Source organism: Pleurodeles waltl, chromosome 10 (genome assembly GCF_031143425.1).
Source record: "Pleurodeles waltl isolate 20211129_DDA chromosome 10, aPleWal1.hap1.20221129, whole genome shotgun sequence".
NCBI lineage: Eukaryota > Metazoa > Chordata > Amphibia > Caudata > Salamandridae > Pleurodeles > Pleurodeles waltl.
Genome location: NC_090449.1, coordinates 65020418 through 65033827, shown reverse-complemented (window position 1 = coordinate 65033827; position 13410 = coordinate 65020418). Strand labels below are relative to the sequence as shown.

At 46.6% G+C, this 13410-nt stretch overlaps 1 protein-coding gene across 1 annotated transcript in view; it reads left to right on the top strand.

The window, feature by feature from the left end:
- The window catches only part of SCNN1B (sodium channel epithelial 1 subunit beta), a 168074-nt gene that overhangs the window by 105051 nt on the left and 49613 nt on the right, over nucleotides 1-13410 (top strand). The window contains exons 6-7 of the mRNA XM_069209671.1: nucleotides 1904-2067; nucleotides 5857-5964. Coding sequence (XP_069065772.1) covers nucleotides 1904-2067; nucleotides 5857-5964 — 272 coding nt within the window. The remainder of the gene's footprint in view (nucleotides 1-1903; nucleotides 2068-5856; nucleotides 5965-13410) is intronic.

Here is a 13410-nt window from a genome sequence, read left to right as displayed (position 1 = left end):
TATTTCATAAATGTAGACAAATTTCAATGAACATTGAAGACGGATAGCAGCATCTCACACATGGAGTTTATCCAAATTCCTGCAGGGTGTAAACTCAAATAGCAGGATAACACATGCAAAGTTTAAAATACTTTTTTGATGTGATAAACGACAGAAACGTTGACGCTAGGCAATTAATTTCTAACCTCTAAAAATAAGAGATTTATCAGCCAAACCTGGTAGTTAGTGCAGTTTTATGGTAGAACCATCTAGTTAGCTCACAGCGATTCTCTAAGAACTGTTAGGAAGACGTGAAGAAAAGCAAAGGCATAAGATGTTAAAAATCCACTTCAGATCTAGTGAAAGTTCAACACGAGCATGCATTGTTTGTTTCTGAAGCTTTGAGACCGGGCCTTTGTTAAGCCACTCGCCCATCACTGTACGTGAGAGTACTCTGATGCCCTAAGTCAAGGGGTGTAGGGAGAGCGACTACATTGGGTTTAAACTTTACACGGCCGCTGGTGCAGGTACAGAACATTCACCTCAGAGATCCTCTAAAACCCGGTTTGCAGGTTGTCTAAGATCTCTAGTTGCTCTCGGTGCTGGATATTAAGTGGGCACCAAGGCGCGCAGTTCAACCACTGAGCTCTGCAACAGAGCGGAGATGTCGGTCACTAGCAATGGCGCAGGGAACGACACTCCCGGTTTGAGCCAGGCTAAGGAGACGGGGTGGCCCAGCAGAACCGCTCCTGCAGAGTTGGGCCGCTCAGGGGCCACGGTGCTACAGGAGGCCTTGGCGGTTCGAGGCACGCGTCGTGGAGAGCGAGGGATGGCCGCAGACTCCTGCTGTAGCGGGTAAAGCCTCCCAGTGCCCAAGAGGCTGGAACCCGGCCTGCAGCCATGCACATCCGGGCCCTGGGTAACCGAGGCCGCCACAGAGCGCTTCTCGAGCAGGGGCGGGCCTCCCACTGTCCATGGTGCTGCAAACCAGCCTCGAGGCGCGCCACTGGGAGCGGAGGCAGGTGCTACACACCGCCACAGCAGGATCAGGACCCCCAGCTGTCCACGCCGCTCCTGTAGCGTCTCTCGCTGTCTGTCCTGGTGCCCTGACCCCACAGACGCGCCTCTGACCTGTGTTTCTATGTGCACAGTCGGCTGTGACGTAGCTAAGGCGTCACAGGCCCTAATGCAAGCAAGGAAAGTGTCCCACCCTCAATTATTATCCCAATATTTAATACCTGTGATTGGGGTGCAGTCAGGCCATGCGATCCCCGGGCCCCGGTGCCAGTGCACCTGCAGCACTATTGATGGGCACAACCTTGATAGTGGAACCATTTTACCCCCGCAGACACCGGCCGCGGGTGTACCTACCTTCTGTTCTGTCTCCGTAGTGACCGCCTCCTACCCCCACTAACTCTGGGCACGTGGGTGTCCCCGACCTGGCACTATTGAACGCCCCTTATCTTCAAAACTCCCCAATCCAGAATGCCTGTGGGTCCGGGGACCATTTAGGGGTCGCAGCTGCGACCCCTTGCACTGCCTTTGAGACCCCTGGCCTTGCAGTTAGAAAAATCAGTGCCAGGAAAAAAAGGGCAGTTCCACTTTCATTGTTTTCTGTCAGTTTTTTAATTACTCTGTTATTTTAAGAAAGAGTGAATTACAAATTTCCGGAATATGACCATCCCCAGCAGCTGAGGTACGTACAATATTATTTAAAATATATGCCGTGTGCTGTTCAGAGTGTGTTTAAGTGAGAGCGATTGTGCGTACGTGTAAATGTGTGCGTATGTGTAAGAATGCCTGTGTGATTGAAAATAAAGGTTAAATGGCGTGTGATGTCACATCCGCTAACCTGGCGTTTTGTTAAATTGACGTCCATGTCTGTGACTTGTGACTGAATCGCTTTTATTTTGTATTCACACAGGGTTAAAGATCATTCTGGACATTGACCAGGAAGACTACATCCCCTACCTGCAGGCCACGGCCGCTGCACGGCTGGTGGTGCACGAGCAGCGGAGCTACCCCTTCCCCAAGGACATGGGCATCTACGCCATGGCGGGCTCGGAGACCTCCATCTCGGTGGTGGTGGTACGTGAGCGCGCGCGTTATCTGATGGGACCCGGGCCAAGGCCTCCGGGGTGGTTGGAACAGGGCTAAGCCGAGACAGAGCACGCCCCAGAGCCGTTCAGACATCGTTGATGAAATAACTTTAATGACTCCAGTTTGCTACAAGTGTTTTAATTTAAGAATAGAACGAAAACACAGGTTTTTCTGCATTTCAAGGACACAGAGTCCTGAAGAGACTCAGGCGCCTCTGCCAAGAACAGGAGGCTGGCATCGAAGCGAAGCCAGGAAATGTCAGCCGTTCGCCGCTGGCAGGGCCCAGGCTGTGCCAGGCTACTACCGAGGATCTGCAGTGTGTGCTAGACCTCACAACCACTGCACTAGTGTGAGGAGTGCTCACGCGTCCAGGCGCTTTACAAGCCACATGCGTGAATCACTCATCCGTTCCAGAACTTTTCAGTGCATTCTGGGACTTGTAGCCTTTATTTTATAGCGTGCTCAACGAGACTACGAATTTCAGAATGCAAATAAAGACATGGACTCGTTTTTCATTAATTTTATATAGCGCTAACCGAAGGTGTTGGACGCTTTAATCGAGCACTAGTTACACTACAGAAGGCCACATTTATGTATTTTTAGGAATCAGATGCAATGCAAAAGGTGACGTTTATGTCTACTTTGAGTGCAGGGTACATTAAGAGATTTTTAAATCAGAATCACAAGAAATTGAGCTGAGCCAACTCAAGACTCGAACCTAGATTCCCAACTCCATAGTGGGGAGCACTAGCCGCAATGCCACACCCTCCTTAGTCAAACTGCTCCCTCATGGATCTGGGCCACGTGTGGCTTCTGCTCCAAGCTGGGGAGTGATTGGGGGGCTGGGTATGGTGTCTGTGTGTGTGTCTGTCTGGGCCAGACAAACGCTATTCTAGTGAAGACCTGTGCATAGGATGGATTCGTCTCCATTGTGTGTTTAGTTTGTTTCGAGCGAGTGCATCAAAAAACTAAAAGTGCATTTACATTTGCCTCCATCCACTTTATAACCTTCCCTAATAACAAAGCGTGTGTGGAGTTAGAATAGTAAATACTTCCTTAAGGTCAATGGCTGGTGCTCATAATTATAGGTATGTCATGTTGTGTGTGTGGGAAGTGGGGGCAGTTATTCGATTGACCCCTGAATACTCCTGGGTACCTTGCAAACCTATATACATAGGTGTGCAGTAGACGTACCTTAATACCCATAGGGTACATTACATCCCAAGATATAGATGGGCATAGCTGGAAATAATGCACAAAGGGGGTGTACCTACAAAACCCTGGGCTGCACATTATGCTCTAGGTACCCACTCTGCCCCATCCTAAAGCACAGGAGAGCGTGCAATACCCCTCCCTGCTGAGCCACACGCTCTCTTCACCCCGCCTCCCTTCCCACCTATCCCCCACCCCTGCCCTCCAGAGCCCCTACTTCCATTGAACTTGTGGTGAATGGGAGTGTTAACCCCCACCGAATTTTGCCAGAAAATCTGGACCTGCATAGATTTGTAGCTAAATTTGATTTGTAGCTAAATTTGCACGGGAATTGATTTGTAGCTAAATTTGTGTGCATGGATACCGCCTAGAAGCCTTATTTTCATGCACACGGCGCCCTGGCACATCGATCTGCGTTGCTTGTAATCAGGGCCATACTAGGATAGCTGTCCCTCATTCCAGTATCCTGCGCTGCCCTCCCCAAGCCTCATATCTAGAACCCCAGAATATCAAGGTACCACCCCCACTCACTCACACTCATGGGTCCCAGAATACTAAGGGACACACCACATTTTTCAATACCTGAGTATCTTAAAATAATTGGATATCTTTGCCACTACCTAAAACAAGAGAAACTCAGATTATTGGCAGTATCTCTTTATCCCAGGTCTCAAAATACCTTGGTATCTTGTACTTCCTGCTTGCTAATACCTGTGATGCTAAAATTCTCGGGTTTCCTTTACACCAGAATACCGGGGTACACTCCCTGGTTTCACATTCAGTTCAAGTTTTGCTATTATATTTGCCGGGTCCCAGAGTAAGTGCAAAACCCTAATACCCCACTATCCTTTACTCCGTTTTCAAGATACTAAGGGGTGCCGTTCCATTCTCTCATAATAGGGGGTTTGACAATATTTGGTGCAGATACTGTACCCTTACTCGAGGTTACCACAGTACTATGGCTGGCAGTCTTTCAGTTTAACAGAAGGAGCTCCTACGCACCAATGACTCCTTCATTTTTGTTCCTGCAATTCACAGGTTCAAAAAAATCACTTTTTATGCCTCCCCATTCTTCAAGTAACACAAAGGATGGCACACATTTGTCCTGTAATGACAATTACATACATTAGTTTACAGAGTTCTGTTGATTTCCTCCTTTTATGCCTGGCAAAATATAACCATTCCTGTGTTATGGCTAATTAAAGTTAAACAATTAACACATGTTTTGCTCTTAGTGGTTATGTTTTGCTAAGTAAGGTTTAACAAAGCTGAAACCAAAACACATGATGCTACATTTATCTATAGAAGAGTTAGTTTCAGTTAACGTGTACCGCTAATCATCTTACGTGTTGTCATCATCATTAGATGTATGGTGACTTAGAGGCCTTCAGCGCAAAACATGCAGAGAAATGAGCATGTGTATCATTTGTGATGTACAAATAGCATATTTAACTAAACAAGTGAGATTTTATGAGAGCAGAAACCATACACCCTGAGTTAGAAGTATATATGCTACAATGTCCAATTGGGAATCAGATCACAGGGAATACATTTTTTTATCATTTATAGATGTAGGGAAGTGCTTAATTTGAGCCGGTGGTTTCCAGTGCTCAGCACTGGCACTTAATTGTCAACATCTGTACTTATGACAGTCTGCCACATGGCGGTGCTGTTTGTATAATTTAGAGACGAGCAGAACAACAATAGGTTATAAGCAGAAATGACTTACACCTGCCGCCCACGGTATTCTTATAGCTTTAGGGGCCTGGGGAAGTCTGAACTGTCACACTTGTAGCGTGTGATGGCTAATAGCTCTGTTAGTATAGTCAGTGGTACCGTTGGCAGGGACAATGAGTGGTGCGGGCTGTAGTGGCCTCCTGACACGGGCCCTGGCACCTATGTTTTTACAAATTAAGGGGGTTATTACAATTTTGGAGGAGGTGTTAAGCTGTCCCAAAAGTGACGGATATACCCCCAGCCGTATTACGAGTTCCATAGGATATAATGGACTTGTAATACGGCTGGTGGTATATCCGTCACTTTACCGTCACTTTTGGGACGGATTAACACCTGCTCCAAAGTTGTAATAACCACCTAAGTTTTTACATAGGGAATCTACTTTAAGCATGTAAACATATTACAGTTTCCATTAATCAGTTCAGACTATGTAGCGTGAGTCCATTACAGTGTAGAATCATTTCATTAGAACAAGTAGAAATGCCGAGTTTCAAGAGCAAAGAAAACAGTCTGATAATATGAGGTCAAGCAACACAGCAGATGCACAAACCTCTGAATAGAGCTTGTGGTGCACAGCCAAATCCTGTCTGCTATGCTTGTCTCAGCCGTGCCATATACAATGGCTCCATTCACTAATGGGCTCACATCACCCACACAATCTGTCCATTTGAACATAACTGGACTGGGAGACCTGGATAGGAGGCAGTCTGCCATTTGAAACGGGCATGGGGTGCCAGTATATTTTAGAGGGGATGTCCTCCCCATCTCACACGCCTGTCACTTGCTCCTTGTCATGACTCAAGAGGTACATTTCTTCTCATTTCACAGGATCAGACAAAGCACATGGGTCACCCCTACAGTGAATGCACGGAAAATGGCTCAGATGTCCCAGTGGCCAATCTTTACAGTGACTATAACAGCTCCTACTCTATACAGGTATGTCTGGAAGGGGCCTGGGCTCCTACTCTGTTCAATTATGTTGATGAGGTTCACAGACGTCAAGAAATGTCCTACGAAAATACTGTGGCCTAAATGTCGAGAACCTAGAAAAGTACAGATTTACTGTTTTTAACCGCTCTTCCAGATATCTCGAAGATGTAGGTATAGACATGGTCCATGTACGTGGAGGTAAGCATAGTAGCCACTAAGCTGTGTCAGTGTATTATCAGGGGAGGTGTGTTGTCAGCTTTGTTGTGACGCTCATGAGGCTAGGACACTGAGGGTGTTAGGTAGAAGTTTAATTCTTTCTTACAATGAATCAGCTTGGGCCCAGGTTTATGGGCTTTTGACGCAGGCCCGTGTAGAAAGTCACCTTGCTGTGCTGCCCTGCGTCAAAAGGAAAGCTTTGAATCTATGCAATATGGCGCATTCCTGTCCTTTCCCACCCCACTGGCGCCATTTTGGCTGCCTAGAACCAATGCAGGCACCCTTGCACCATGGAGCAAGGGTGCCTGCGTTGCATGCAAGATTGTTTTATGAAGAAAGTCACACCTTCCTGCACAAAACAATCCTGGAAGGCTTTTTCCTCTTTCTATGTGTGCTGCAAAATGCAGCACACATAGGAGGAGGAAAGAAATTAGGAGAAATAAAGATATTTCTCCTTGTTGCGCCACCCCTAGGGAGGACAGGGTTTTGGCGCATCTCCAGGTGTACAGGCTCTTGTAAATCTGAGGATGCGTCAAAATCCATGGGTGTTGCGTGGGAACACCCGCAGCAACACCTATGAAATGACTCCCTTGATTTATGCTGCCTTGCCTTACCTTACTCCATATCTATGAGGCCATTCAAAGCCACATAAAGTGGCTTTGCCTGGCTTCATCAATATGGTTGAAAGGTTTGTTCCACTGTTGCGTCACTAAAAGTGATGCAGTTATGGCACAAGCCTCTCATAAATATTCCCTGTGGTATTGATTCTTAATTGAAACAGGGATGTGGGGAATATACTGTATGGAAGCATCTAGGAACTGCAGGTGCATAAGTTATTTATGCAGGATGGTTTCAGTGACACTCAGTATGAAAAAGATGCTAGGCATCCACAAGACCTGGTATGCATGAGAAAATCGAGGGACTGCCAACTTCCTAGATAGTGTTCATGCTATAATCACAGAGCCAGGTGATTCAAAGAAGGAAGTACCCACATGCTTTTCCTCTTGAAGCCTGACGTGGCCGTTCAAAAACATGCTTAATGAAGTCAGAGATTTGGAGATGGGAAAGGGGTCGCCTGGAAGAAGGCCATTTTTTGGTTTCACTTGTACATGCGCTTGCATGCATGCTTGCGAAACCTTTTGTTAGTTAAAAAAATCTAAAAGGGGCTTGGAACCAGCCTTTTACTTACCTGAACTTATCATTAGCTTACTGCAAAGTCGCTCTGATTCATCTGCTTCGGATTGGCCAGCACGTCGCTTCCTCCTGTCATTGTCTTTCTTCTTTGCCGATCCTGCCATCGAGTTGCCTGCGGTCCAAGTACCCCTTCCGGTCACTTACTATTTGACACTGGCCAGTGTCCTTCCCACTGGCTGGCTGGCTGTGATGCTGAAGGTACTTATTTTTTCTTCTTGCATGCTGTCTTCTTTCTTCTCTAATGTCTTCTCTGTCTCCTTTCTACGTTGCTATCTTCTTTTTTCTTCCGATATGCCATCTTCTTACTTTACTGACGTCTTCTTTCTTTGATGCCTTCTTCTCTGTCTTCATTGCGCTTCATCTTTTTTCTTTCTGCATACCGTCTTCTGTCTTCTCTTTCCTCTTTACTGCATGCCGTCTTCTGTTGTCTCATGTCTGCACTCTTCTCAAGCCTTCTGTATTCTGTCATCTTCTGTCTTCTACCATCTTCTGTTTTCTCACATCTCCTGTCTTCTCACACCTTCTGTCTTTTTCTCTCTTCTTCCACCTTCGGTCTTCTGTCTTCTACCATCTTCTCACGTCTTCTGACTTCTGCTGTCTTCTGTCTGCCCCATTTTCTGTCTTCTTCCATCTTCTGTCTTCTTTCTTCTAAGAATCATGCCAATGTTTGTTTTTAATTTAATAAAACAAACATTATTATAACATTTCTAAAATATTTGAAAGCCAGTTACATAGAAAAAAAAGACAAAGGCGGAGCCGGTGGTTGCACATGTGGCCCACCGGCACTCAGTTTCAGAGACCGGCACTTACTTTTCCTCATCAGCCATTGACCAAGAGAAACACAGAGTAGCAGAAAAGGAGGAGGAAGAGAAACAAGGAAAAACAGCAACAAAGGTGTCAAGATTGGTTTGCATATGGCTGGGATCAGCCATATGCATTCCACCCATCACTTCATCTACAGGAAGAGAAACCGGAATGATGATCCCTTAACTGAGTAAGCATGAAACAAAGTAATTTCCTGATTGACTTGAGAAGTGTATGAGCACTGGGTCTCTTCCTCTAGTATTTTGAGAAACAACACCATGGAGAACTTGCATGGACCTGAGGAGTACTTCCTGAGTGATGGAAGAATAGGCCTCATGTGTTCAGCTACAATCACGCCAAAGAGGAAGAGTGCGGCCATAGGCGTCATTAAATTCCTGCCTGGAGTCTGCCAGAGGAGCAGGAGCCCCAGTGAAGGGAGGACATCAGCCAACCAAGGAGCATCCTGTGTGCCCTAAGGGCAGCTGCCTGAGGGAGGCCTGGCTATGGGGCAGAAGCAGGCCCGACTGAACACACCGACAGTAAAAGTGCAGGCGAGCTGCCCGAAGTAGAGCATCTTTCTACTCACCACACTCGGCTGTTCGAAATCAGACCTCATGCCCCAGCATCACAGCACACAACCCTCATCCATGCTGCTGAGAATTATGACCTAAGAGGCAACACCCTGAGAAATCAACTGATGTCAGGAGCTGCAGCTTTCCGTCTTCATATTCTTAATCTAGGCCGGGTTCGGCATTGGCACTGATGTCACCTTTAAGGGTGTCTCTGCTGACTGAGCGGTTGAAGAGACCTCTCGGTGAGAATAGTTGACCGGCAAAGCTAATGGCCACTGTGGGGGTATCTTGACTGCTTAGTTGTGGATGAGGGAGAATGCATGGGAATGCGGAAATGTTAGAGAGGTCGCCAGGCCTTCTGACCAACTTACCTGTTGTGAAGCGCTGCGCCACCCTTCTGGTTCTGAATCTGCTAGCGTTAAATCGAATTTATAATTATATCAACAACTCTAAAGTAAAGTAATAAAAAAATAAGAGAAAGGTGAACCTGTGGCCTGACACTGACAGTAACCTATGTGCTGGGCAGCAGGGATTGCCAGGGGTGGCGACAGATATCGATTCATTTGTCAGAGTAGGTAGATGTCAGCATTCCACTAACAGAGTTGTTCGATATCACTGTTGGAAGAGATGGATGGGGGCTTACCTTAGGGAAGGAGTGAGAGATGGGGCACTAAGGGTCCCAGACCTGACCCTACCTTGGCGCTTGCCCACATAGAACTGAAGTGGGTATTTAAAGAGACAAAGTGAAAAAACACAAACTCCTTGTGCAGCCAATATTTGGAAACAGAAGGTCTGCTCTGTATTGGTGTTCACTTAGCCAGATCTCAAATTCATTGCATTGATTGTTTAATCACTTGTTGAAAGTGGAGGGTGGTACTTAAACCACGTATGGACAAATCTTGAGATCCCTTGGTTAGTTCTTCTGCGTGGGTTTAAGGTGTTGTTATGGTGAGTTACTTATCGTGCCCCCTCCCCGGCCCTGGAGTTGAACCTTGGTGCAGTGGCGTGGACAGATACGGGCTAAAGTGGGAGCCCCTGTCTGAACTGACAAAGCCAAACGGCCTGGCCAAGCTGGCCTTCCCATCATAGAGGTACACCTCTGCGCGTGCGCTCGCTCTCTCTCTCTTGCTCTATCTATTTCTCTCATTCTCTCTCCCTAGTTAAGGGGGGGGGGTTGCTTCCTGCTGATGCAGTTTTGTAAATGTTCCTCTTGGGCCCCTCTGTTTTCCCAAGTACGTTTCACAAAGTTAATGTCCTAGTTTGGGTGTGAATGTATCAATTTCCAATCACCCTTACTGCCCGCTCCCCAAATCAGACGCCTGTCTCACCTCTCCACAAAGGACAAAAAGACTCTCACAAAACTTGCAGCCCGACCTCTGTACCACTTCTGCCATGCTGGTTACACCGGGTTAAGGGCAAAAACGTTACCCCCGGGTATCCAGTGGCCGTGCAAGACCGCATTCAGTTTCTGGGGCGTGTTGCACGTGTGAGGCATCTGGAGCAAAGAGGAACAGTTGTTTCCCCTTCACAGTAATAACAGGTTTGCTTCTGAGAAGATTAGAGCGAGACTCAACCAGCTGAAGCCGGCGGCCGCCAGAATGACAGCAGGGTGCCCACGGCTCGAGCTAAACATGACAGCCAGAGCCTTCCCGGTGCTTCCGCGAGACCCCGGGCCGACGGAGGACCGGGGCAGCCGGCTTCACAGGCCTGCCCTGGCACAAGCCATGAGCATGGCTGCTTGTGCAAAGCATGGAGGGAGGCAAGTTGTCTATTTGTAAGCACATTGGCCATCATTACAACTTCGGCGGTCTTTCACAAAGACCGCGATGCTGCGGGAGCCAGTATACCGCCAGTGCTGGCGGTATATCTGGTTCCCTATTATGACTTTTCTGCTAGGCCAGCGGACGGTAACAGCGGAAAAGTCACATCAACATTGCAGCTGGCTCGTTATAGAGCAGGCGGCAATGTTGATGTGCAGCGGGTGCAGTAGCACCTGTTGTGCATTTCACTGCCCGAATGCACAATGGGGCTGTGCCTGGGGGCCCCTGCACTGCCCATGCCAAGAGCATGGGCAGTGCAGTGGCCCCCAGAGGCACCCTGAGTCTCCCTTACTGCCAGGCTTTCCATGGCGGTGTTTACCACCGTGGACAGGCTGGCGGTTGGGGACTCATAATCCCCAGGGCAGCAGTGTTTCCGCCTGGCGGTATGTTGGAGGGGCCGGAGGTATGGCCGTGGCCATTGCGCCCCGGTCATAATAGCTGGCGGAACAGGGTCGTAATGAGGCCCATTGTGTCTTCAAGGCTGGATTTAAGTAGTACTCTCTCCGAGAGCAGGGTGGAATCAACTGACTGCTGACTGGTTCAAATGATATGATCAGTGGTATTTCAATTCTAATCTACGACTAGTGTTACAGATTTAACGCAGTGACCGACTCTAAGCATGGACCAGGTGCCCCGGTTCCACAAAGGCCTCTTATTTATTAATGTGTTTATTTTATTGGTTTTTGATGTGTATACAATGCCAGTTTCCTAGGTCCGCAGTCTTGTATGGGGCTCTTTACGTTGAAAAGAAGGACGGGTGGTCCCTGACACATCTCGCAGTTCAAGAAAGCCACCACTGAAGAGGCTCATTTTCAAACTTTTTTTGAAGGCATCTAGTTCGGTGGATTTCCCAGGTCCGGATTTAGTGAATTCCAGAGGTGTGCACCTATATTTCGGCAATTCATCCTCTTAGAGAATTCAGGGTGAATCTGTTGTTAACAACCCCATCTGCTCTGCTTCGTAGTACATCGCTGCAGGATGTGATGGGAGAAGTTAGGTTTTGTAGGTGTTTTCGCCCTATTCTCTTCCGTATTCTGAAGATTGCGCAAAATTGTAGAGGGGCTCTGGGAGCCAGTGGGATTATTTTGGAGCTGGAAAGAATCTGATTAGTGTGGTTTGCACTGGTTGCACTGCTGAATATCGACACTAACAATATTGTGGTACAAGAGTATCGAGGACAGAATATTGAAAGGTAAGTGCATATAGGGAAGTATAGATTTACTACTTCTAACTCCACATCTACTTACCTTGAAGATATATGTACAACACAGGTACATAAAAGAGGATAGTTCTAGACCCTCTAGACATACTTACCTGCTTATATTTTATTTTCGATATAACGTCCTCCTTATTGTGCCCCCTCAGCACTGTGCGGGGGGGGGGCGGCGCAATATTGGAACTCTGTATTCCACACACCTGTCATACTGGTGTACTGTGTGAATTCAAAGAGAAAAAGAAAGGCCCCCCCAATTATGGGCAGTCTACCTTTAAAGCCCTCTTTGTGATGCGTAACACGGGCGAGGATGACAGAACAATGAACACCTCAAAACGTTGTTTGCTCCTTTTTTTTTTTAAAGAAAAAAAAACCTGGGTTTGCTTTTGATAAGAGCAGAGCGAGATGGAACCAGATGCAGCCACCTCCTTCCAGAATGACAGGTATGCAGTCTGTGCCTTGAACCTGGCAGTCAGGACTTGATGAACTAGAACCCTGACAGTGATTGATGGGGAAGGGAGGGGCGGAACATTCCTGGAGCTGACGTGCAGGCTTCACTCTGATAGGAGCTGGGGTGCAGCCTTCATTCCCTGTAGAAGCAACCTTAACTGTATAGGCCTGTGTGTATCCCAGCATTTAAGGAGAACAGATTGGTATTATTTCCACCAGGTAATGTGTTCAATCATTTCTTATGTAGATACATGGTTGAGCCTTAATTTACATGAAAAAATAGTTTCTGCTCTCTAAGAACAAATTTAAAGACCGTATTAAACAGTTCCTTGCAGCTAAAACATACACAAAAAAGGAGTGCTATGCAGTTCAATACATAGTCATGTTCTCATTTTTTATCAGAGACGTATGTTGGGGTCAGTAATAGTGATATAAGATAAATGTGTTCATACAGACTTAAAATCAGGCACTTGATCATATTATAGCGCCTCTGTCGGTTACACGACTGACCCAACGAGGTGGGCAATGATGTAGAATCAAAAACCTTATTACATCTCCCTCAGGGTATAGGTCGTTGTATAATCTGTTCCTGTAGACAGCAATATTTCAAAATGGCCTCATATAAGAGTTTTAGTATTGTGGGTGTTGCGGTCTCTTCATTTCAATAAAATAGCACAGCCTTCTTCAAGACATAAAAACCAATGTGTATATATGCCAATGTAGTAATTGCAGGGCTGTATCACAAGCTATTTTTTTTATACTTTTTAAAAGTATGTATGTGTATGGTATATCTCTAGCGCTAACCTAGCCGAAAGACGTTGGAATGCTGTACATAGTCAAAGACAAACATAGAGTATAGACCAGAAAGCTGGGTTGTGGACAGTTTATGCTTTGTGATGTGGTCTTCTTTAAAGAAGTGTGTCTTCAACTCTTTCCTAATTGGCTAATAATTGCAACACGTTTCATTGTGCTTTCCTCCAACAACTTCTGACCATGCTAAAAAAAAATGGTAGCCCATCCCTCCCATTAAGAGCTCCAGGACGAAATGCAGTGCAACAATCCCTTAGGGTGGTGGCACATTGACCTACTACATACTATCGCTCAGTCCACAGGGGTGATGTGCTTGTGTTGAGACGACTCTTATTATTCATAATTCTCCCTCATAATTCACTTTCTCTGCCTC